Source organism: Andrographis paniculata, unplaced genomic scaffold (genome assembly GCF_009805555.1).
Source record: "Andrographis paniculata isolate CXL003 unplaced genomic scaffold, ASM980555v1 Contig59END, whole genome shotgun sequence".
Classification (NCBI taxonomy): Eukaryota; Viridiplantae; Streptophyta; class Magnoliopsida; order Lamiales; family Acanthaceae; genus Andrographis; species Andrographis paniculata.
The window spans coordinates 3,912,370-3,936,478 of NW_026137594.1; the positions used below are offsets into that span (position 1 = coordinate 3,912,370).

The 24,109-nt window shown below is 34.5% G+C and overlaps 2 protein-coding genes across 4 annotated transcripts; both read left to right on the forward strand.

Moving 5' to 3' along the window:
* The first annotated feature begins 1,986 nt into the window (after positions 1-1,986).
* Positions 1,987-7,012, forward strand: LOC127258215 (ABC transporter B family member 15-like). Of its 2 annotated transcripts, XM_051284979.1 has the most exons (7): positions 1,987-2,397; positions 2,673-2,727; positions 2,820-2,998; positions 3,090-3,547; positions 3,645-4,185; positions 4,451-5,341; positions 5,413-7,012. In XM_051284979.1, exons 1-7 carry the CDS (start codon positions 2,146-2,148, stop codon positions 6,799-6,801), a joined length of 3,765 nt encoding a protein of 1,254 aa, XP_051140936.1. In that variant the 5' UTR covers positions 1,987-2,145; the 3' UTR covers positions 6,802-7,012. The 2 variants fall into 2 exon arrangements, with proteins under 2 accessions (XP_051140936.1, XP_051140937.1); XM_051284980.1 differs by lacking the exon at positions 2,673-2,727 and having other exon boundaries at positions 2,258-2,397; positions 5,413-7,009.
* A 7,537-nt stretch (positions 7,013-14,549) lies between these two features.
* Positions 14,550-23,228, forward strand: LOC127258563 (paired amphipathic helix protein Sin3-like 2). Of its 2 annotated transcripts, none has more exons than XM_051285439.1 (24): positions 14,550-14,835; positions 14,962-15,048; positions 15,852-16,127; positions 16,217-16,400; positions 16,483-16,581; positions 16,654-16,827; positions 16,918-17,215; positions 17,414-17,550; positions 17,730-17,805; positions 17,884-17,913; positions 18,031-18,227; positions 18,313-18,467; positions 18,648-18,775; positions 18,899-19,153; positions 19,674-20,225; positions 20,399-20,490; positions 20,650-21,270; positions 21,431-21,528; positions 21,613-21,751; positions 21,833-21,985; positions 22,075-22,238; positions 22,367-22,478; positions 22,576-22,739; positions 22,821-23,228. In XM_051285439.1, the coding sequence occupies exons 2-23, from the start codon at positions 14,966-14,968 to the stop codon at positions 22,711-22,713; spliced, it is 4,161 nt and encodes a 1,386-aa protein (XP_051141396.1). In that variant the 5' UTR covers positions 14,550-14,835; positions 14,962-14,965; the 3' UTR covers positions 22,714-22,739; positions 22,821-23,228. The 2 variants fall into 2 exon arrangements, with proteins under 2 accessions (XP_051141396.1, XP_051141397.1); XM_051285440.1 differs by having other exon boundaries at positions 18,052-18,227.
* Positions 23,229-24,109: the final 881 nt, after the last annotated feature.

Consider the following 24,109-nt stretch of genomic DNA (forward strand, 5'->3'; position numbering starts at 1 on the left):
ATAAACATTTTTTTTTTCATAAAATATTAAAGTGTGTTCGTTCTATATCTTTTAACATATTTTTTTAAAAAAACAAATATATTATACATATTTATTATTTTAATTTTTAATTTTTATTTTATAATATATAATATAAAAAACAATAAACAAATTTAAAAAATTGCTAAAAAATTAAGTATTTATATGAAAATTTAAATTTTGAATAATAAAAAGAATTATATTATAATAATTGTTTGATACTATAAAAATAGATATAAACAAAAAAGTAATAAATAATAATAAAAAAAAAATCTTAAAAAAATTCTCGATGATATTTTTAAGAGCTATTTTTTTTAATAAATGTTTTTACTATTTATTAATTTCATATATTACAAAATTCATCCGGTAATAGATTGATATTTTGCAAAATTTTTGAAATATGATAACTTCATTAATAAAATTATTAGATAACAAATAGATGACAATCGTTTCGAAATTTGAAAAATTAGCCCCTCTTCTCATCTCGGTCTGGTTCCGCCTCTGCTTACATCAAACAAATATTTGCTCAAACTAATTCACAAAACAAACACACCGAAAATCAAATACTCAATTTGTTATTATTTTAATAAGTATACTTAATCCGTCCGGTAACTAAGTATCCATTAATTTTTTCAGGTTATTATTTGAATATTAATTATCATATCAAAACATATTATAAATCAAGGGAAAATGACAAAAATATTTATATTAATGTCTTAGACGCAAAACACAAATGGATACCTTGTTAAAGGACGAAGGAAACATATAATTTTCATATTGACTGGTCGAACAATCTTTATTAAATAGTGACTTTGTTCTCCCAACCAAATTTTTAATTACGATTCTCCAAAAATAATAATAAGCATACAATATTTTTTATATAAAAGTAAAAAGTCAAAATAAATTTCACCTACGGCATACAAAAAATATTTAACTTAAAATAATATACTTTTTGACCCAAATTTACGTAGCACAAACAAAAGAACCCTATGCAATTATCCTATTTCTTTTACATTAAACATAGTAGTAATAATACTAGTAATAATTTAAAATGATGTAGTAAGGCCATCTCCAACCTAGAGCCATTAATGGCACTGGGTCGGTTCTTTTACATTAAACATAGTAGTAATAATACTAGTAATAATTTAAAATGATGTAGTAAGGCCATCTCCAACCTAGAGCCATTAATGGCGCTGGGTCGGTAGATTTGGCGTCAGTCGTGCGCCAAAAATTGAATTTTTGGCGTTGCTCCGATTATTTTTTTTTTTTAATTTTAAAATTTATTATTTTAATTTTTAAATTTATTTTTCTAAAAAAGAAATTTAAAAATTATTTTAAATTATAAAAATAAAAAAATTATTTAAAATAATATAAAAAATTAAATATTTGAAGAATAATAATAAAAAATAAAATTATAATTAAAATAAAATTATTGTCACAATTACAGAGTTAAAATTAAATAAATAGAATAATGGCTTGAAAAAATTGGCTAAAAAGAAGGTGAGCGTAAACTTTCAGCAAATTTACTACCCAATCCCTGCCACCATTCAACATGGTCACGCACTTATACGTACAGAATCCTCACTACATATACTGATATACTATACGCTATTAAATATATATATATATATATACACATATACATATATACACACGATACACCATTAAATAATTCACCATCGAATTATATATATTGTACTGTGTACACCTACACCATCAATTAATCCATGAATTTCAGTGAAAGGCAATCAAGTTCCAAGAAAATTTGACAAAATGTCAAATTTGGGAACCGCTGGAAATGGATAGTGTGTGAATTAGAAAATGTTACTTTTATATCTTAAAAATGTTTGTGTGTGTCTGTTTTTTTGTTTTCTATTTTTTTAAAAAAAGTATTTTTATATAGTGTGCTTGCTAGCATTTCGCTTTCAATGGCCACCGCAGAGCGCTAGCTAGCTAGCTTTTCGGCTGGCTGGGATTTCTCTATATATACGGATACGCTCAAATCCATATTTCCATCCCCTGCAGGCAGCAGCATATCTGTCTATCTTTCTAAAAGTGGAGTGCGAAACGACAGAAAGCTCCAGCAGTGGTGCCCTGCTTTGCGATTTTGTTGTCGGAGGGTGAAATATGGGTGTTGCCGATGCGGATGTGGAGAAATTAGGTAGAAAGAAGAAGAAAACGAGCAGTAACATCTCATTCGCGTCGATTTTTTTGCATGCCGATGCTTCGGATATGGTGTTGATGAGCCTTGGATTATTTGGTGCATTTGTTGACGGAGTTTCCATGCCTGCCATGCTTTTAGTTACTGGAAAGCTCATGAACAGTTTCGGAAACTCTCAGCTTTCGGTTGCTGAAACTTTCATTCGCAACGTCAATAAGGTATATTTAGGGGTTTTTTTTTTGGCGTGATTGTGGAGTTGATTTTCGCGAGTTTGATTTCGACGTAGCATTTATGACTAACTAACATTGCACTGAAGTAGATTTGCTATTTTTGGTATATGAGGATTTACAATTTTATATTTCTAACTAGTTCGTCGAAGCTACGATTGTCTGTCCATTTATTATTAGTTTATGCTGTGGCAATTGTATGAATCGATATTTCGAAGCAGCAAAAATGGCTGATTGTAAGATTTTTGTCTCTTGTTTATGCCTAGAATGCATTGGCTCTTTGCTACATAGCTTGTGTGCAATGGATTGGCTGCTTCCTTGGTAGGCGTTTTCAGTAATTGTACAGAAAGTTTTCATTTGCAGTGTAGTTTGAGAAATTTCTCAAGATCTAACCGTGCCTGCGTTTCTTTCAGAGGGATACTGTTGGACAAGAACAGCACAGAGACAAGCTTCAAGATTAAGAACAACATACTTGAAAGCTGTAATGAGGCAAGATATTGGCTACTTTGATTTACACGTAACAAGCACAAATGAGATCATTGAAAGTGTCTCCAACGACAGTGTACAAATTCAAGATGCTATAAGTGAAAAGGTTGTTATGATTTACTAGTCTAAATCCTACCCGATGAAATAAATTTGGTGCCTATTGTTGCTGTATGTAACAGTACTGATTTTACAAACAGGTACCGGTTTTTGTGATGAACCTGTCGGCATTCTTTGGGTCCTATTTGGTGGCATTCATATTGTTGTGGAGATTAGCAATTGTGGGATTTCCATTCACAGTATTTTTAGTGATACCAGGCTTGATGTATGGGAGAACTCTGATGAATATAGCAAGGAAAATCAGGGATGAGTATAATAAAGCCGGTGCAATTGTGGAACAGGCCCTTTCTTCAATTCGTACAGTTTATTCATTTGCAGGGGAGAGCAAGACTATTGCCTCATACTCTGCTGCACTTCAGGGGACTGTGGACTTGGGATTGAGGCAAGGGTTAGCCAAAGGTTTAGCCATTGGCAGCAATAGCGTAGTCTTTGCAATTTGGGCTTTCTTGTCTTATTATGGTAGTAGGATGATCATGTACCATGGAGCTCAAGGAGGCACTGTCTTTGCTGTTGGAGCTGCAATTGCCCTTGGTGGATTGTAAGGATTTCTTTTCATAATTTCTTGTTAATCAATGCCTTGTTCTTGTTTGTTTTTATTCATCTTTTTGCTTCCTTTCCAATTGCTTATATTGCAGATCATTAGGTGTCTGTTTGTCCCACCTGAAGCACTTTGCTGAAGCAAGTGCAGCTGCAGAGCGCATAAAGGAGATCACAGAAAGAGTCCCCAAAATCGACTCTGAAAGTATGGAAGGAGAGCTCCTGCAAACTGTGTACGGGGAAGTTGAATTCAAGCATGTCAAATTCGCTTACCCTTCGAGGCGTGAAAGCATAATATTCGAAGATTTCAACCTGAAGATCCCAGCAGGAAAAACTCTTGCATTAGTTGGAGGAAGTGGGTCAGGAAAATCCACTGTGATTGCATTATTGCAAAGATTTTATGATCCACTTGGTGGTAAAATTCTTCTTGATGGTGTTGCAATCGACAAGTTGCAGCTAAAGTGGCTAAGGTCACAAATGGGACTAGTTAGTCAGGAGCCGGTCCTCTTCGCTACCACCATTAAAGAGAACATATTATTCGGCAAAGAAGATGCATCCATGGAGGAGGTTATAGAGGCTGCTAAAGCTGCTAATGCCCATAACTTCATCACTCAGCTGCCTCAATGCTATGACACTCAGGTACTAATTTTGCTTGCCTTTACAATTCTTGAGGAATATTATAACTCAAACATGATGGGCTTATCTAGTGGGAAGTTTTTAGTGTTTGGGAGCATCTGGTTACACCTATTATTATTGGATATTGATATGATCAAGATAGGATATTTTGCAAGTGGAAAAATGACAACCATCTAGCATCGAAAACTGCTTATGATCCCATCTTATCTGCATATACCAATTTGTAATATTCTCAAATGTTTTGACATTCTAGATGGATTGTGTTCAGGTTGGGGAGAGAGGAGTGCAGATATCTGGAGGACAGAAGCAGAGAATAGCAATTGCTAGAGCTATTATCAAGGCACCTAAAATTCTCCTACTCGACGAAGCCACGAGTGCACTAGACTCAGAATCCGAGCGAGTGGTCCAAGAAGCTCTCGACAAGGCAGCAGTGGGACGCACCACTGTTGTCGTAGCTCACCGTCTCTCCACCATCTGCAATGCAGACCTGATCGCCGTGGTCCATAATGGTCATGTCCAGGAGTCGGGTTCGCACGATGAGCTTATGAAAAACAACCAAGGCCTGTTCGCTTCCTTCGTTCAAATCCAACACATTGAGGATACTAAAGAGTACATGGATACCAACACCACTAGCCCTTCATGCATTTCAAAAAGCGACATACATAGCGCTAGCAGTAGAAGGGTGTTGACAGCCAGTTCATCAAGCTCAACGAACTTGGCTGAACCGGGATTAGAAATAGGAAGCACGCCCAATGATCGAGCATTGCCAGCGCCTTCGTTCACAAGATTGCTGGCTATGAATATGCCGGAATGGAAGCAAGCAACGCTAGGGTGCATAAGTGCAATACTGTTTGGTGCTATCCAGCCTCTGTATGCATTCTCGATGGGTTCGATGATATCGGTCTATTTCCTGCGCGATCACGCAGCGATCAAGGAGAAGACGGAGATGTACGCACTGTGCTTCGTCGGGCTCGCAGTCTTTTCGCTCGTGATCAACATCTGTCAGCACTACACCTTTGCTTCAATGGGCGAGAACTTGACAAAACGGATCAGAGAAAGAATGCTGTCAAAGATCCTCACTTTTGAAATCGGATGGTTTGACAAGGATGAAAATGCTACCGGCGCTGTATGCTCTCGACTCGCCAAAGACGCCAATGTGGTACGTACTACATAAGAACATGAAAGAGTGTATCCTATTCGAGTTTAATCATGTTGTAATATTCGATACAGGTGAGATCTTTGGTAGGCGATCGGATGGCGCTGTTCATACAGACATTCTCGGCCGTAATCATCGCCTGCACGACGGGGCTCGTCATCGCATGGAGGCTAGCATTGGTGATGATAGCAGTGCAGCCTCTAATCATAATCTGCTACTATTCTAAACGTGTACTGCTCAAGAACACATCACAGAAGTCCATCAAAGCCCAAAACGAAAGCAGTAACCTCGCCGCAGAAGCCGTCTCCAATCTTCGAACCATCACAGCTTTCTCTTCGCAAACCCGGATTCTCAAAATGCTCGAAAAAGCCCAAGAAGGACCTCTAACCGAAAGCATTCGCCTGTCGTGGCTTGCCGGGATCGGCCTCGGAACCTCCCAAAGTCTCATGACCTGCACTTGGGCCCTCGATTTTTGGTTCGGCGGCAAACTCATGGCAGAAGGCTTCATCGGCGCGAAGTCGCTGTTCCAAACTTTTATGGTCTTGGTAAGCACAGGTCGCGTCATAGCCGACGCTGGAACGATGACGAACGATCTCGCCAAAGGAGCCGACGCAGTCAGGTCTGTTTTCGCCGTGCTCGACCGCTACACCTTGATCGATTCTAACGATCGCGACGGATACAAACCGGAGAAACTCACCGGCCATGTTGAGCTGCAAGACGTCGAATTCGCCTATCCGGCGAGGCCAAACACAATGATCTTCAAAAGCTTCTCAATCGACATCCCGGCAGGGAAATCGATCGCCCTCGTGGGACAGAGTGGATCGGGGAAGTCGACGATAATCAGCCTAATCCAGAGATTCTACGATCCTCTAAAAGGCGCCGTTCGGATCGATGGGCGATGCATCAAGTCGTACCATCTAAGAACACTGAGACAACACATTGCATTAGTCAGCCAAGAGCCAACGCTATTCGCGGGCACCATAAGGCAAAACATCAGCTACGGATCGTCATCGTCAGACAACATCGACGAAGCGGAGATCGTCAAAGCGTCGAAGGCGGCAAATGCGCACGAATTTATCTCCGGATTGAAAGACGGATACGACACTTTCTGTGGCAGCAGAGGCCTGCAGCTGTCCGGTGGGCAGAAGCAACGAATCGCGATCGCGCGCGCCATGCTTAAGGATCCGGCGATCTTATTGCTTGACGAGGCGACGAGCGCATTGGACACGAAGTCGGAGAAAGTCGTGCAGAGTGCTCTGGAGACAATGATGGTCGGGAGGACGAGCATCGTGGTGGCTCACCGGCTGAGCACCGTGCAAAATACCGATAGTATCGCGGTTTTGGAGAAAGGTAGAGTTGTTGAAATGGGAAGCCATAGTTCATTGCTGAGTAAAGGACGTGATGGAGCTTATTATTCACTCGTTAGCCTTCAGACATCTCCTACGATGAATCAAAGTACGTAGTTGTGTTGATTATATCTTGTGTTGTAATGTGTTTTCTTGCAGCTCTAAGGGCTGTTCTTTCTTTTAAAAAAGACTTGTGTACTGTTTTTATACTTATATTTTTGTAAAACATACGTAAGAGCAATAAGAAAGGTCTCTGTTTTGCATAAAAAGTTGTATTTGGATCACATTGTTAAGACGGGGATCCGAATCGATACAAGATCAATACCCAATATGAATACCAAGGCTCTGATACCATGTTATGGTGGGGATTCGGATTTCAACTTAAAACCAATTGATTATATGTGGAGTAGCTGTTCACCCCTTATAAGGCAGGAGAATCCCAAATCATATCTAATATCTAATATCTAATATGAGATATTCAACACACATGTCAAAACCAATTTGAAATTGAAGCCCTTCTCAAAACAATTTTTTTTTTTTTTTGTTCTCCACAAACTCATTTGGTTAGCTGGTTTTTCAGTTTGGTAAGTGTTCTTGTTTCAAAACTCTTATTGTAATTTGCACAAAAACATGAACGCCAAAGAACAATCAAGCATCATACTACCTAAATAGTTATGTGCAAGCAGCAACCGCGGATGTATGGATATGAAATACTATATAAAAACTTCATCAAAAACCCCCAAAGTGGATATAAAATAAACAATGAACGTCGTAGGAACATCTGTTGAATATTGTTTCACATTGCTAAATGTGTGGGATCTCCCTAAGGTAAAGACCATTCCACCTATCAACGATCGATTTTAGGTTGGATGCCCGAATCTCGAAAACCCATACAAAATTCATCAAAATCCAAATCCAATACAGACACTATAGATTCCACACATTTAGCAATGTGAGACAATATTCAACAACCTCAAACTCCTCCTCTCCAAAGTAATCGAACAAATTCAAATCATCAAACTCGAAATCAAAATCGCTCAAATTGAAATTGCACAAATCAAAAAATTGAGATGAAAATCACTCAAATCTATATTTTTAAATAAGAGATATTTTTTATTGCTTTAGAGAAACCAAGATTCTAAGGTAGGAGAGCAACACACAATCTATTGCGCACAAAGATTTCATGTACAAGAGAGCTCTCATTCATGACAGAAATAAGTGATATTGATTCAACTTGAAGGGAGAGAGAAATGAGCAAAAGAGAGAGAAAAAATCACCTTCAAAGTAGCCTCGAGAAGACCTCGACTCCACAAGGCGATCTTCCAGAGCATTGAGATTTTCAACCTCTTATAAAATATATACTTCATTCATCTCACTTCACATATTTATTATTATTTTTTTTATTTTTTATAAAAAAAATTATATATTTTAATTTTATCTTAAAAAAATTAATTTATAATTTTTTAAAATTTAATTATACTTATAATTATTTTTACTAATACATTTTTAATTATTTTACTAATTATATTTCTCCTAAATTTTCTCGTGTCTACGGTAAATCAGACAAAATATACGATACAGATAGAGTAGTATTTAGAGGTCATGCTGTCAAACTTTTTTCCGTTATGGATGCTCTAAATTGAAAAGCTATTATTAACAAAATTTTTTTTTTCAATTTTAATAGGTTTATAATCTTAATTTTAATTTGAAAATTTTATTAACAATGTGACAAATGTATCTATTTTACTTATTTGAATAGTTTTAAAAATATATATGGGTGTGTTTGTTTGGATATTTGAATTTTAAATTAAAATTTGAATAATAAAAATTTTAAATTTGAATAGTAAAAATTTTGGAGTAGCATATATATTAGATTTATCAACAGTATATTTTTCTTTTGATTTTTTAATATAGAACTTTTGCATTTTAACAATTATATTAATTAAATTAAACTAATTAGTTATCTAAATCAATATATTTTAAAATGTGTGATAGAATATCATTTGTAGAAAATAATTCAAACCAATTTGACTGGATTGTTAGAATATATTTTTATTAAAAAATATATAAATTAATTAGTAAAGATATTAATTTAAAGTTCAAACCAATGATATCTTTATAATAAAAATAAGTATTACTCCAATATTTAATATAATATGCCGTTACTTATAATTATCTTTGTGTAACATGTCAATAATGAACTAATAATTAGAGTAGAAATAATGACTCAAATTTAGACTGCTTCATCTTTTGTCTGGATGCTTTTTCATTTTCTTTCGAAAATTTTTTATCGCCCAATAGCTTTTATCTTCAGGTTGAAACATTCGATATCCTTGAAAATACACCGTTACTATAATTACTTTCTCTTTATCTTCTCCACCCATTTCCATAGCTTCGTTTCTTCTTTCTCCCGAAGGTGAAATGTTTTTTCTTTAGGGCGTGTTTCTTTTGATGAGTTTGAAAAAAAATTGATTTGAGTTTGGTACGAAAATAATGTTTGATGGAATGTATATTTTTCTTTTCTATCCATAAAAAATAAAATATTGTTGGAAATTTTGGCCGTTCGAGGCCTCGACAAGTCCTTCGATAAATATTGTTAGATTGTTTATAATCGTGTGTGATTTTTTAGTTAGAGAAAATTATTTTTTTAGGTTATATTAGATGGGGGATTTTTGGGAATGGTTAGTGCGTCGGGAACCATTCAAGAGAAAGAGGGAGAGAGTGAGGGAGAGGGAGAGAAGCCGGTGAGTTTCTCCGATTGGGTTTCGGCGAGTGATTCCGGTGAGTGAGAAGTCTTTCCGAGTACCGATTCCGGTGGTGTCGAGGTTTAGAGTGTCGAGCCGACCTCTACCTTGCGGCGTAGTTATCATAGGCGCACTATGAGGCTGAGCCGAAAAGATTCGAGAATAAATTCACAATAAATATTTTATATTGACACGTAAGCTTACGAAGCTTTTTCTCAAATGGATCACTACAGTTGCTCTTAGTATGGAAAAGTCCCTCGGACACGAAAGATAATTTCTTGAGCACGTAACCAACAAGTTTATAAATGTCTCTAAGAGAAGAACGCCTAAGGCGTCACTGTCCATCGTTGTTCGTCGGAGGAAGTCGCTGGTCGCGGCCTCTGCTGCCTGGGGAAGAAGTCGTCGCTGCCGCCGACCACGGCAATCCCTCCGTCGTTGTCGATCTTGAAACAAGTAGAAACAAGTTCTGGGCATCCAATTTGGAAGAAAGAAGAGGACTACTGTGTGATTGTTAATTTTGTGTGGATCAGAAAATGAAAGAGGAAAGCCATTGTGGCGATGTAAAAATTCAAAATCGATTATAGCATCTTTTATAGTCATTATTTATATATATATATATTTTTTTTATCTCTTTCGTCCATTTTATATTCACTTCGATATTCAAATTATTTTATTTATTTATAATAAATTACCTTCAACCCATTACATTTACTATTTTATAAATACACAATAATTTATTCATTTATATATATTTTATTATGTAATATTCCCTCTATCCTAATACAATATATTTATCATTTTTATCCGTTTCAAAACAATAGTCTTATTTTCATAAATAATCATATCACTATAAAACTACTATTATTTTTTTTTCATTATTATTACATAATTGTCACTACTTTTTATACTAATATACTCACAAGGACAAAAAAATCTTTTACCCGTATTTTTTACCCATTATCGATATAATATCAATATTTCTTAAATCTAGTGTCAAACACAACCCAAATTATAATTTTGAGATGGATGGAGTAATATATATACAAAATATAAATAATATCTAAACATATTTCTATATATTTTTAATATCTAATAATATTTTTAACTTTTAAATATTAATTTATATAAATTTTAATAATTGAAAATATATTCGGAATAAATTAACATATATTAATTAAAAATAACATTAAAAGAATTATAATAATTAATAATATAACTTAAAAAATTATTATTTTTATTTTTAAATCGGATCCAAATAATATATTCAGGTAATAACAAATAATTTTAAAATAGGATAGATAGAGTGAATTGATGAATGAATTTTAAATATATATATATATTATGTTAAATTTATGATTTAAATTTTTGATTTTTTTTAAAAAAAAGTTGGATATTATTTTATTTAACTTTTTTTTTTCTTAGTTTGAATTAGAAATACTATGTCATTGATACATTGATTGTCGGTAGAGACATTTTATTCAATGGGACCATTGTATGTGCTCTAATATGCATATATATTTTTATTTAAATGCTTGTGATTATTATAATATAGGTAATGATATTTTTTTAATTATAGATTTATAAAAAATATATTATTAGTATGATAAAAATAATAATATACAAAATTAATGTCTGTTTTTCTTTTTTATTTATCAACAAAACTATATACTTTTTTATTTATAACAAATACCTTTTACATATTTTTTACTTTATATCATTCAACATTCTATTTATCTAAATATATGCCACCAACATTTACATATGCTATTTATCAAAAAATAAAAATAAAAATTATATCATTAACTCATTAATATATTTTTAAAATATTTACTTTTGTCTCAATAAACTAAGGGTGTGTTTCTTTTGTTGAGTTTTGCCCCCGTTTCATTTTTAATTTAAAATTATTTAGTTTATATTCTTTTTAATATTTTGATTTTTTAAAAAAATAAAATCAAATTGTTATTAATTATTGAGAATTATTAAAATATTTATTTTTTGCTATTTCGATAAGAACAATATATTTTTATTTAAAAATGAATAATTTTTTCATTAAAAAATAATGTAAAATATAAAAGAATAAATATTTCATATGTGCGTGTTTATTATGTTAATTTTTAATTAATTATTATTTTTTCTATACTATTCATTTTAATACAAACACTGTAAAAAAATAGTATATTTGTAACGGAATTATATTCCTAAAGTTCACTTAGCTAACGTAATTCCATCTTTAATTCTGTCTCCAATATCATTAGTAACGAAAAAAGTGAATTTAAGAACGAAAAAATCTTAATTACAAAATTGATATATTTTTTTTTTTTTTGTAAAAGTTGATGTGATAAGATATATATAAATAAATATTACATAAGTTTATTTTGATTTTATTTAACAAATTTAAATCTTTATTTCCATGCCACCTGTGTAAAGAATAATTTATATATATAAATAATAGTAAATTTATTTTATTTAAATATATAAAACTTACTAAAATAAAATATATAAAATTAATAATAAAAAATATAGATGGATATATATATATGTGAGAATGAGAATGTATACAGATAAATATGGAATAAAATATTATAAAATTGTTTTAAAACACTAAGATATATAACTTTTTAAAAATTAATTTTTTAAGTTTCAATAAATTTTTTTTTTTTAAAAAAATCATCATAACACTTATATTAATTGTTTGATTGATTATAAAATTATTTAAATTAAAATTTTAATATTAAACCTAAACTAAACACACCCCTAGGGTTTATTTTATTCGATGTAAATGCATATCTAAAGAACTTCATTTTAATTATAATAGTTTTGAACTATGTACAACTATTACAATATTTTTTTTTCCTCTATATATATAAGTATTATCGATATATTTGTTTTCTATATGTATATATATATATAAATATTAAGTATTATCAATATTTTTTTTATAAAATATTCCTTCTTACTCAAAAACTTTGAACATGAAGATTATGAAAATTTTATTTTAATATTGTTTTTGTATTTCTTGCATTATAAGGGGTTGGTAGAAATTTTATTTTTTTGATTAAAATATATTTAGTATAGAAAATACTATCTGAGGTTTATTACACAAATAAATGAAACTTTATTGGTAAAAGTTTAAGTAATTATTGAATTTTTTTTTTTGATCGGAAGATTGAGTTTTATATATATATAAAATATGATATCAGTTTTGATGGATAAGCTAATATAATAAAAATAACATTTAATTATTTATTTTCATCAAGGCCATACTAAAAATATGTTTTGATATCTTTTGAAATTAAATATGATATTTTTAAATAAAAATTAAAATTTTAATACTCCATTCATCCTACAACTAAGTATCCATTTACTTTTTGCGTGTTGATATTTGAATATTAATTATTATATCAAAACGTATTACAAATCAAGGGAAAATTGCAAAAATATTTATATTAGTGTCTTATAATACTAATATAATGACATTTGTATAAAAAATTATATAAATATAAAGATATTTTTAATGTTAAGTACAATGATGTAAAATATAAATGGATACCTTATTATGAGACGGAGGAAGTATAATATTTTATCATAAAAATATAGAAAAATTTAAAATATAAATGAACACACATTAAAATATTTGGGTCAGTTGTTGAGTACAGAAAATAGATTTTACCCACAAAATTTTATTTGATGCATTGCCTTGGGCCTTAGTGTCTTATTATGGGCCCAAAGAGTATTTTGGACTTTTAGTTATATATGGGCTTTATTTACCCTTTTTCTTCACAGGATCATAGCCCATTTTATTTTGAAATTAACTTACTTTATAATAAATAAATAAATAAGAATTAAATAATATCTACTTCCCTGTTTAGATTTTAAACTAAAAATAAAAAGTGATAAGAATTATTAAGCAGAAAAATAAAAGGAAAGAAGAGTAGCACAAAGAGTAAGTTGACTAAATAAATACATACATATTCATCCATTTAAACAATATTTGGTAAGTTTAATTATTGAGATGCATCTTAATAATAATATTTGGTAATTTAATTATATGAAAGGAAAGGGATAATTAATGTCAACCATTGTTAAAACTTTTACCATTCTAACTAACTAGAATTTTAAATTTCAAAATTTATAAATATCTTAATTTGTAATTCTCTAAATATTTATTTATTTATTTTATTAAAAAGGGTTGATCCTAAAACACAATGCAAATTTAAATTATTGAAATTAAGAAGAAAAAAAAAAAAAAAATCTTGATAGAATTGTCCAAATTCTAATTGCAATCCAACTTTGTCCAATTTATTCAGATGTCCAAAAAGATTTTTATGAAATATTGTCATGATAAAAATGGATTTAAATGGATTTTATGAAAGTTGATGCACACCATCATACAATAATTATATATGAGCATGGAAGATAAATATTGTACATGTATTGAGTAGAGAAATTAGGTTCTTTTTATTTATTTAAGTAATTACAACATCATTATTTAGAAAAACTACATAAGAATTTATTTATTGATCATAAGACATTGTACGTACAAAAAAAAAGTACGAATGCCCGCGTGTTGTATATATTTTGACAATCAATAGAAAAACTAAAAAAAATTCGATCCATGCACGTGTCATAAAATTTACTTTATTTACATAAATCATTCCGAAACGACAAGAACAAACTTTATTACCCCTTGTCTCGACTCTCCACAAAATCTAAATGCTAAAAACCGTTGTGCAACTAAAAAAGTGAACAAAAAAATTCGTCCACGTGTACATTTCAAATTTACGTTATTTATAGTTAATTTCTTCTACCTCGTCGTCGTCTACGTATAAACCTCTGTAAAAAAAACCCTAACTACAAATTTCATACTCCTACGAGAAATATAAAAAAACCATTCCATACTTCATTCTTTTAGTAATTTTCTTCTTCAATGTAACATTTGTTGAGCTTAGTTCATTTCGAAACATTTGAAATTAGGGTTTGGAAAGGGGATTTTGGGCTTCTGAATAAAATTAGGGTTGCAGAAATGGAGGGAGCCCAAACTCTTCTAGAAGCCCAGATGAGAAGATATAGCAGCAGTGTTCGAAATCTGGATGAGTATAAAAGCGGAGAGTCACGTAATAAGAGAGCAAAGATTTCCATCAAAGACAGAGGAAAACTTCAGTAAATCATTTTTTCTTTTTCTCATTGTTGTGTGTATTTTGTTTTTCTCTCCTCACTTTTACCTCTCCGTTTGGTCCCTCTGGGGGCTTCATTCGTGTTGTATTTTACCGAGAGGGAGAGTTTGGGCGGACGGAGAAGGAGAAGATTTCATCAGAATTGCTCAGGATAGTTTGATCTGGTTGTTGTAGTGTTTGATTAGATCTGTTTTCCATCTTTTCCCTTTTCCTGGAGGGAGGAGACTTGACAGGTTGGTCGGTTTTTTGTTCAATTTAGATTATGCAGAATGATGATGGTGTTTTTGTTGGGGGCGGTTGGTTGCTTCACCGATGGATTTTTTGTGTTGACGTTGAAGGTGTTTGTTTTTCTTATGCAGGAGGATGAAGCGATTACGAGATGAAGTTTTTATGAACCCTCAATTCAAACGGCCATTTGGCTCCTCATCTTCTTCTCGCGGGGAATCGTAAACCTCTTTCTCAGTTTACACGCATCTGCAATTCATTTGATGTCCAGTGGTTTTATCCTGTCGTTTGGTGTTGTGTTGTTTTGGTTGTTCGCCAAGTTGTGGTTTAGCATCTGATGTGGTTTTCTGTTCTTTGCTATAACTTGATTAACTTGATTTGATTTGAATCTTGTTGATTGGAAAACGTTTTGACACCATTTTTACTTCATGCATCGAGATTTTTGTCGGGTCGGTTTGCATCCCTTGCCGCCGTTGCAAAGTGGAGGCAACCAAAATTAGGTTAATCTCTTTCGGTGCCTAGGGCTACGGGGAAAAAATTGGGCCTTTTGTGATGTGCTTTTTCTTATTTTGTTTGTTTTGGTGAATTCATTTGGGTCGCGTCTATCTATTTTTCTTCTTCTTTTTTTTTTTGTTTCTTTTTCCATTTGTTTCTGCCTTTTTTTTCTCTGGCGTGATTAAAGAGGGGTTGGGTGGGATGGGTTGGGAAGTGTGTCCAACTAAGCGTGTCAGTTTTATTTTTGGCTGCATTCATAGGAAGGCATCTTTTGGCACAGGCGTTTGTTGTGGAATTCATTGCTTGTAACAAACCTCTGCACTAATTGTTTGTATCTGAGTTACTGAGTAGCATTATGAAATGAATCTGTTTTGAAAACTTGAAATGAGAATCGAGAACTACCTAGAACCCTTTAGGGGCCTTGCATCGTGCATCATTGTTGTTTCGTCGCCAGCTAACATCAATACCTAATTGAAGTGTTATATCGTTGCTTCAAGCTTTACTTAATGCTTATATTCATTCGATGCAGTTATGGGCCTCCTCAGCAGGCGCCTGTTGGTGGGGGCAGTGGAGGTGGAGGAGCGGGGGCTGGAGGAGTTGGTGGGAGTGGAGGGGGGGGTGGCAGCAATGGTGCTGGTGGCGCTGGAGGAGGTGGTGGCGGAGCAGGTGTTGCTACAGCTGGGGGACAGAAGCTCACCACTAATGATGCGCTGAGTTATTTGAAACAAGTGAAGGACATGTTTCAGGATCAACGAGAAAAATATGACAGGTTCTTAGATGTCATGAAAGATTTCAAGGCCCAGAGGTAAATTTCCTCTTTCAGTGGCATGTAGCCAATCAGTGTGGAAAATGTATGGGAATAATGATTGATTGTTCTTAATTTGTTCTTTTCAGAATTGATACTGCTGGAGTCATAGCGCGGGTGAAGGAACTGTTTAAGGGACACCCGAATCTAATCCTTGGCTTCAATACATTCTTGCCCAAGGGTTATGAAATTACTCTCACTGAGGAAGAAGAAGCTCCACCGAAAAGGACTGTGGAATTTGATGAGGCTATCAGTTTTGTTAATAAAATTAAGGTAGTTTCAGTACTTATTTGGAAGTAAATGGTTATGAACTTGTGTTTCCATAAATGTTCTTACCTTGCTCCTTTATCTACAGACTCGTTTTGAAAATGATGACCATGTGTACAAATCATTCCTAGACATATTGAATATGTACAGGAAGGAACACAAGGGTATACAAGAGGTTTACCAAGAGGTATGTATCCATCCTGCATGAGTTAGCACCAGCTTGTTCATTCAAAACATCTTTTAATATTAATGTTTATAGGTTGCGGCACTTTTTGAGGACCATCAAGATCTTCTTGATGAGTTCAGAAGGTTTTTACCGGATACATCAGCCACTCCTTCAGCTCCTCATACCTTTACTGGTCGTCATCCTACTCATCGCTTTGATGAAAGGAACTCTGGCTTGCCCACAGTTCGACCATCTCATGTGGATAAGGTTCTTTATCTGAATTTATTTGCCTAATGTGGTCAGTGCCCTGTTTTTTTATGGTTTCGCGTAAATGATATATATCCTACAATTTTTCAGCACCGACTGCGGCGAGACAGGGCTTTTGATCCTACTGCAGAACGGGATCTTAGTGTTGAAAGGCCGGATATGGATGATGACAAAACAATTATGAAGATACACAAGGAACAGAAGAAGCATACTGAAAAGGAAAACCGAGATAGAAGAAACCGTGATCTGGATGATAGAGATACTGAACTTGAAAACAATGGTGACACTAGTGCACGGCCTTCTGAAAGAAGGAAGGCTTCTCGAAAGACAGAAGACTTTGGAGGAAATTCAAATACGGCTGGCTATGAAGATAAAGATGCATTGAGAAGTGAGTTATGAGCTGCCCGGTTTTTTCAGTTATTATGTAGGAGAGCTTTTAGTTTGATGTTATCAATCTCCATACTGCCTACACTTATGCTCTATGTTGAGACAAATCGTTATTTTTCCCTGAATTGCTACCTTTCTTGTTGCTTTCTATTCTTGAATTATGCCTTTTAATGTGAATAAATTGTTTGATCTTTCCCAGGTGTCTACAGCCAGGAGTTTGCTTTCTGTGAAAAAGTTAAGGAGAGGTTACGAAGTGCTGATGATTACCAGGCGTTTTTAAAATGTCTTCACATATACAGCACTGAGATCATAACAAGAAAGGAATTGCAGAGTCTGGTATGGTCCTTTTGCATTGTATCAGTAGGAATTAATTGTCTTATCCAAAATTGTAATCAAGTGCAACATAGATTTATCTTTATGAATCTATTCACTAGTTCCTTCTGGTATTGTTTCGACATCCATTAATAGTTTGTTCTATTTTCTGCTGCTGTCCTGCATACGCTGTGTATTATTAGGTTGCTGATTTACTTGGGAAGTATCCTGATCTCATGGAGGGCTTCAATGAATTTCTGGAACATTGTGAGCGAATAGGTATTAATTGATTTTCATGTCAGTTATTATTATCGTGATCAACTTGTTCCCCTTTTTAACTTATTGGCTACCTTTCAGATGGATTCCTAGCTGGTGTAATGGGCAAAAGTATGTAATATTCTCGCCACTTGTTAATATTAATTAAACTGTGATTGTTGGTACCTTAATGAAGCTCCTTCTTGTCCTTTGATATCTGATCTCTCGAATATATTCCATTAATATCAGAATCGTCATTATGGAATGAAGGAAATTCCTCAAAGGCTCTGAGGATAGATGACAAAGAAAAAGAACCAAAGCGCGAAGTGGAAGGAGCGAAGGAAAAGGATAGATACAATTTGAAATACTGGGGAAAATCCATTCAGGAACTTGACCTTTCAAACTGCCAGCGCTGTACACCTAGTTATCGGCTTCTTCCCGATGATGTAAGAACTCCTCATGCATTAATTGAAAAGCAATGGTTAAAAGGTATCTGTTTTTTATCAATCTGAAATTGGAATTTGTTTGCAGTACCCAATATTTACTGCTAGCCAGAGGTCTGATCTCGGCGCCCAAGTTCTCAATGATCATTGGGTGTCTGTCACATCCGGCAGTGAAGATTACTCTTTTAAACACATGAGGAGAAATCAGTATGAAGAAAGCCTGTTTAGATGCGAAGATGATAGGTATAGAATATTACCTATTTATAGCTCTTCTAATTTTGGAACTAGTTTACTCATTAAGAAAGATAATTCTCGGAAGTTGTTAATAGATGCTTTGTTACAGATTATTCTGCATATGAACTCAACAATTTTCCTAGTGGATGTGTATGAGCTTTTACTGATATTTCTTCCTTTTGGATTAAGATTTGAGCTAGACATGCTGTTGGAATCTGTCAGTTCAACCGCCAAGCGAGCAGAAGAACTCATAAACAGCATCAATAGTAATTCAATTATGGCAGATGGTCCTCTAAGAATTGAAGACCATTTCACAGGTTTGTAATGATAGATGTTTTTGTGAATAATTGTCTCGAATTCTCTTCACTATTCCTTTTTCCCAGAAAATGTCCTACTAATGATTGTGCTTTATTTATTTATTTACTTTTAATTTTGTGCAGCCCTCAATTTAAGATGCATTGAGCGTCTGTATGGTGACCATGGTCTTGATGTGATGGACATCCTGCGAAAGAATCCTTCCCTGTCTTTGCCAGTTATCTTAACTCGCCTGAAGCAGAAACAAGAGGAATGGACTAAGTGCCGTACAGATTTTAACAAAGTTTGGGCGGACATATATGCGAAAAATCATTACAAGTCCCTTGACCATCGTAGCTTCTATTTCAAGCAACAAGATGCCAAGAACTGGAGTACCAAAGGTAAGTATGTTTTGTATGATTGTGCATGCTTGTATGTATGTCTCTGACAATGTGGCTTTTAAGATTTTCAAGTAACCTATAGTTTTGCACTTGTTTATTATCTCTTGGAGGAAATTTACCTTTGGTATGCCTGGATATATGACATTTCATCATTTTGCATTGATATAATTATCAACAGCTCATATATATATATATATTCCATTCATACTTAACAACTCTCTTTCCTGTTACTGTTTCTTTGGAATTGTCAGGCGAGTCTTTTTTGGTGACATACTGTCTATTGCCATCTGATTTCTCTTCTACTGCCTGGCATCAATGTTTTTTTTTTTAATTTTATTTTTTGTGTGTTTGGGGGGTGTTTGGGGGGTGTCCGTTTCCAAACATATGCCATTCTAATTTATGAAGGATGTCAGTATGTTATTGGTTATTGTGTCGTAATCAGTGTTGAGAATAGATGTGAAGTGTATCAATTTCTACTTTCCTGTAGTGTTTGAGTTCTCATGTTCTTCCTTACTTGCAGCTTTAGTGGCTGAAATCAGAGATATCAAAGAGAAAAGGCAGAAGGAGGATGACATACTTCTCAGTATTGCTGCTGGAAGCCGACATTCTATAATTCCCAATATGGAGTTTGAATATGCTGATCCTGATGTTCATGAAGATGTCTTCAAAATTATCAAATACTCCTGTGAAGAAGTTATCACTTCCAAAGATCAATTGAACAAAGCCCTGAGGTTATGGACAACATTTCTTGAGCCGATGCTTGGAGTGCATGCACGACCACATGGTTCAGAGACTAATGAGGATGCTGGTGCCTCTAAAGGCCGAACTGTGAAAAACTCCTCAAGCGCGATGGATATTGAAAGCAACCCCGTTGTTGATCCTAGTACTTCAATCTTGAAACAAGCGAAGTCTAACTGCAATGGTGACACCAATACATCACCTCCACAAGCAACTGCCAACAAGATTGGTTTGAACGCAGATAGTATTGTCAAAGAAGGGCAACCTGCTGCTTCTGGTGAAAGATTAAGCAATCCAGACACAATTATCACTTCAGGACCTGATGCAAACCATGGTATGGATGTAGGAGAAATTTTGATGGTTCACCTGTAAGAGTTTTGAAATTTTACCATATTTCCCAGCTGAGTGGCTATAACGTTCCACAGATTAACTTCTATTTCTTGATGTTTTTGTTGGTTTTGGCTTTGTTGAAATGCTGTAAGATAATTAGAAGTGTTCATATTCCAGGCCGTGGTGCAAACTCCTCTCGAGTAAGCAATGGTGCCACTGAGGAAGGAAATGAAACCAAGCCCAATGCGGAAGACATGCTCTCTTCAGAGGTATTAGTTCCTGTGCTTGTTTTTGATTTCTGAATTTTAGTTTGAAAGATTTGCTACTTAAATCTTAGTTTAGTTGCTGGTCCCTGTTGTCCGGTCAGACACTACTTTTTCGTGATTTGTTACTGCTCATTGAGTACAATTTATTCTTATGTGCCACAGGTTGGGGATACACCAGGATTGAATCAGTTAGCAAATGGAGAATTTGTAGAAGGATCCAAACATTCTGAATACAATGAAGAGATGGTCGATCCTAGTAAAAATGAGAAAGAAGAGGGTGAGCTGTCTCCTAATGGTGATTTTGAAGATAGTTTTGGCACCTATCAAGACAGTAATCTGCAAGCCTTACCTGGGAAAACTCGTGGCAATGAAGGGATGCCAAGCCAAATGCGGAGCAATGAAGAGATATGTGCTGATGGCAGAGGAGACAATGATGTGGATGCTGATGACGAGGATAGTGAAAATATTTCTGAGGTTGGAGAAGATGTTTCTGGCAGTGAATCTGCTGCTGATGAGTGTTCGCGGGAAGAGCATGAAGAAGAGGAGGATGGAGAGAACGACGATATTGATGGAAAAGCTGAGAGTGAAGGTGAAGCTGAGCATACAAGTGAAGCTCACTACAATGACCGTGATGGTGCATCAGTGCCTCCATCTGAGCGATTTTCACTCACCTGCAAACCTCTGTCCAAGCATGTGGTTTCCCAGACAGGAGGCGAGGAGAAAAAAGGCCGGCGCGTGTTCTATGGAAATGAAGCATTTTATGTCCTTTTTAGGCTGCATCAGGTAAATTTTATGGTGGATTTTTCTTTAATTATGTCTTCATCACCAGTTTTTTCAGAGAATCTTATTATATACCCCGTAGTTTCACATCTCCATATTTTGAGCTGACATGTGTAATGTGTTATTTTCAAAATTGTGTATGTATATATTTCTGTCCTTCCAGGTACTGTATGAGAGAATATTATCAGCCAAGCTGAATTTGCAGTCCGGTGAATCAAGATGGAGAACCTCTAAGGATGCCAGTTCTGATCCTTTTGCAAGGTAGCAACTAGCATATTTAAGTCTTCAAGCACCTATCTAATAACTTTGACTTCTAATTGACTTTAATCCATGTGTTCATTGCAGGTTCATGAGTGCACTTTTCAGTTTACTTTATGGATCTTCTGACAACACTAAATTTGAAGATGACTGCCGATCCCTGATTGGTAACCAGTCATATGTGTTATTCACTTTGGATAAATTGATATATAAGTTGTCCAGACAGGTACTTCAGTTACTCATTTTGCTTTCTGCTGCTCTGCATTTTAGTTTATTGATCAACTGAATACTCTGTATCTTCTTCCAGCTCCAAGCTGTTTCAAGTGATGAGATGGACTGTAAGCTGATTCAGTTGTATGAGTATGAGCAATCTAGGAAGCCCGAGAAGTATGTTGATTCAGTTTATTATGAAAACGTCCATGTCCTCTTGCATGATGAGAGCATATACAGGATTGAATGTGTAGGTTTCATATGATTTTTTTTTATCTTATTATTATTGTTGTTTTTGGTAGTCATTTTGGATGCTAATTTTGTTTCATGCCTGTACAGACCTCCAATCCGACTAACTTATCTATCCAATTGATGGATGATGGAAAGGAGAAATCTGAAGTTGTTGCTGTTTCTGTGGATCCCAACTTTGCTTCTTATCTGCACAGTGAGTATCTTTCAGTTTCCCATGTGAGGAAGGAGTCATCCCCTGTTGTCCTTAAAAGGTAAAGTTCAACAGCACTACTACACTCTAAATTGGAATTATGCATATGCTTGTATCATGTTTTTTCTTTGAGCGCAATGCTTCTGAATGTTCAATATTTGAAATCTGCCTTCAATGAAATACAAACAGGAACTTGGACAAGTATAAAAATTTTGATGAATGCACTGCTCTTGCTGTGGCTATGGAAAACGTGATTGCTGTGAACGGATTGGAGTGTAAGATGGCGGCCGCCACATCTAAGGTATATATGATAATTTCTGAAGTTGGGTTATGATCTTGTCTGTGCTAAATAATTCTTTTATACTTTGAATACTCTTCTAATCAAATTTGTTATTCAGATCTCGTATGTCCTCGACACCGAGGACTACTTTTATCGTCTGGGGCATGAAAAGAAGCAACCACCCGAAGAATCCTTGCGCAGAAACCAGGTTAAGGTGCAAAACTTTCACCAGTTTGTGTCATCTTTCCTGATGTAGCAATCTCTCTACTGCAACAGCATGAGGTTGGTTCCATCCTCTCCCCCAACAATTTTTCTATGGTGCTATTTAAACAAAGAGTGATTATTGATTCTTGAACCTGGCAGGTTTCACTGATGGAACCTCGTGCATTAATGGCGTGCTGAACAAAATTATTTATTACTTGTCGAAGAATACAATAACCACAGCAAGGGAGCAGCTGCGAGATGAATGGGAGATGATGCACCATTGTTCTGTACATATTGTAAGGGTTTGTCCCCTAATCTGTAGAGAATCAATTGTGTGCTTTATTTGGTTGTATTCGCTGTAGCGGGCGAAAAGCACCGCCCTTACCTGTGTTTCTAGATTTCCTTGGTGTTGTTGCTATTACCTTCGTTGTCATTTTATGATCAAGAAAGACCAAAAAAGACTCAGAGGTAGGAAGTAGTAGTATTATCTGCTGTTACTCTTTGACATCCAACTTCTGAACTTCGCTTTCCTAATATGTATAGAGTCGTGGTCGGTTATAGTTTTTATTTGCATGTTATCTGCTGCTGGTATGTTGTTCCATAGTGTTTTGCTCCATTCTGGATGAAATATGAACTTAGTTCTTGCAGGCATTGCGGTTGATTGCAGTGTGTGCTTAGATGCTGTCTGCTGAAGGTATGTTATCCCATAGTACTTGCTCCATTTTAGGATGAGACATAATTGTGTTGTAGATGATGCTTTTAGGTTAATTCCATCGAAATATCGGCTGCCTGCTTGATCTAATGATCATCTTCAAAAAGTGGAACTTTAATTTAGATGTCTTTACTTTGTCCGTCATTGGAGGTGAGGTGGTTTTTCAAAATTTACTTGCAAAATCTTCTTTCTGTCTCCCTCTTCTTTTCCTTCCCTCCCTCCTTTTTCCCTTGTCTTTTATGTACAAAGGTAATTTTTTATTATGGTTTATTCTCCGAGGGCTGCTTCAGCCATTTCAGATTGGGAATCTGCCGGAAGGCACAACCTTTGTAAAGTGAGTTGAATTAGAAATTGTGTCAAAAAAAACTTACAGAAGAACCTCTGATGCCATCCCGGTAGGATTCCTGCGGAGATCGAAAAATGATTTGACTTGGATTTTATTTGTCTTTGATAAGTGAGCAATTGTGTAAATAGAAGCTCATCGACACGTGCGCCTAGAATATGATCTTTAATAAAAGGTCAGTCCCATCAAAATATGGGCTTCCTGATCTAATGAATAATGATCATCTTCAAAAAGTGAACTGTATGCTAAAGGTTGTGTTAAGGTAGAATATGATCTTGAATAATTGTGTAGTAGTCTGTAGATGATGATTTGAGGTCAGTCCCATAAAAAATATAGGCTTCTTGGTCCAATGATCATCTTCAAGAAGTGAACCTTATGCTAAAGCTTGAGTTG

Excerpts from the sequence above, each read along its gene's own strand:
- LOC127258215 (XM_051284979.1), top strand. The coding sequence starts at position 2,146 with ATGGGTGTTGCCGATGCGGATGTGGAGAAATTAGGTAGAAAGAAGAAG. Across the intron at positions 2,728-2,819 it reads ATGGATTGGCTGCTTCCTTG|AGGGATACTGTTGGACAAGA; the intron begins GTAGGCGTTTTC and ends CGTTTCTTTCAG. Across the intron at positions 2,999-3,089 it reads AAGATGCTATAAGTGAAAAG|GTACCGGTTTTTGTGATGAA; the intron begins GTTGTTATGATT and ends TTTTACAAACAG.
- LOC127258563 (XM_051285439.1), top strand. The coding sequence starts at position 14,966 with ATGAAGCGATTACGAGATGAAGTTTTTATGAACCCTCAATTCAAACGG. Across the intron at positions 16,401-16,482 it reads GTTTTGTTAATAAAATTAAG|ACTCGTTTTGAAAATGATGA; the intron begins GTAGTTTCAGTA and ends CTTTATCTACAG. Across the intron at positions 19,154-19,673 it reads CAAGAACTGGAGTACCAAAG|CTTTAGTGGCTGAAATCAGA; the intron begins GTAAGTATGTTT and ends CCTTACTTGCAG.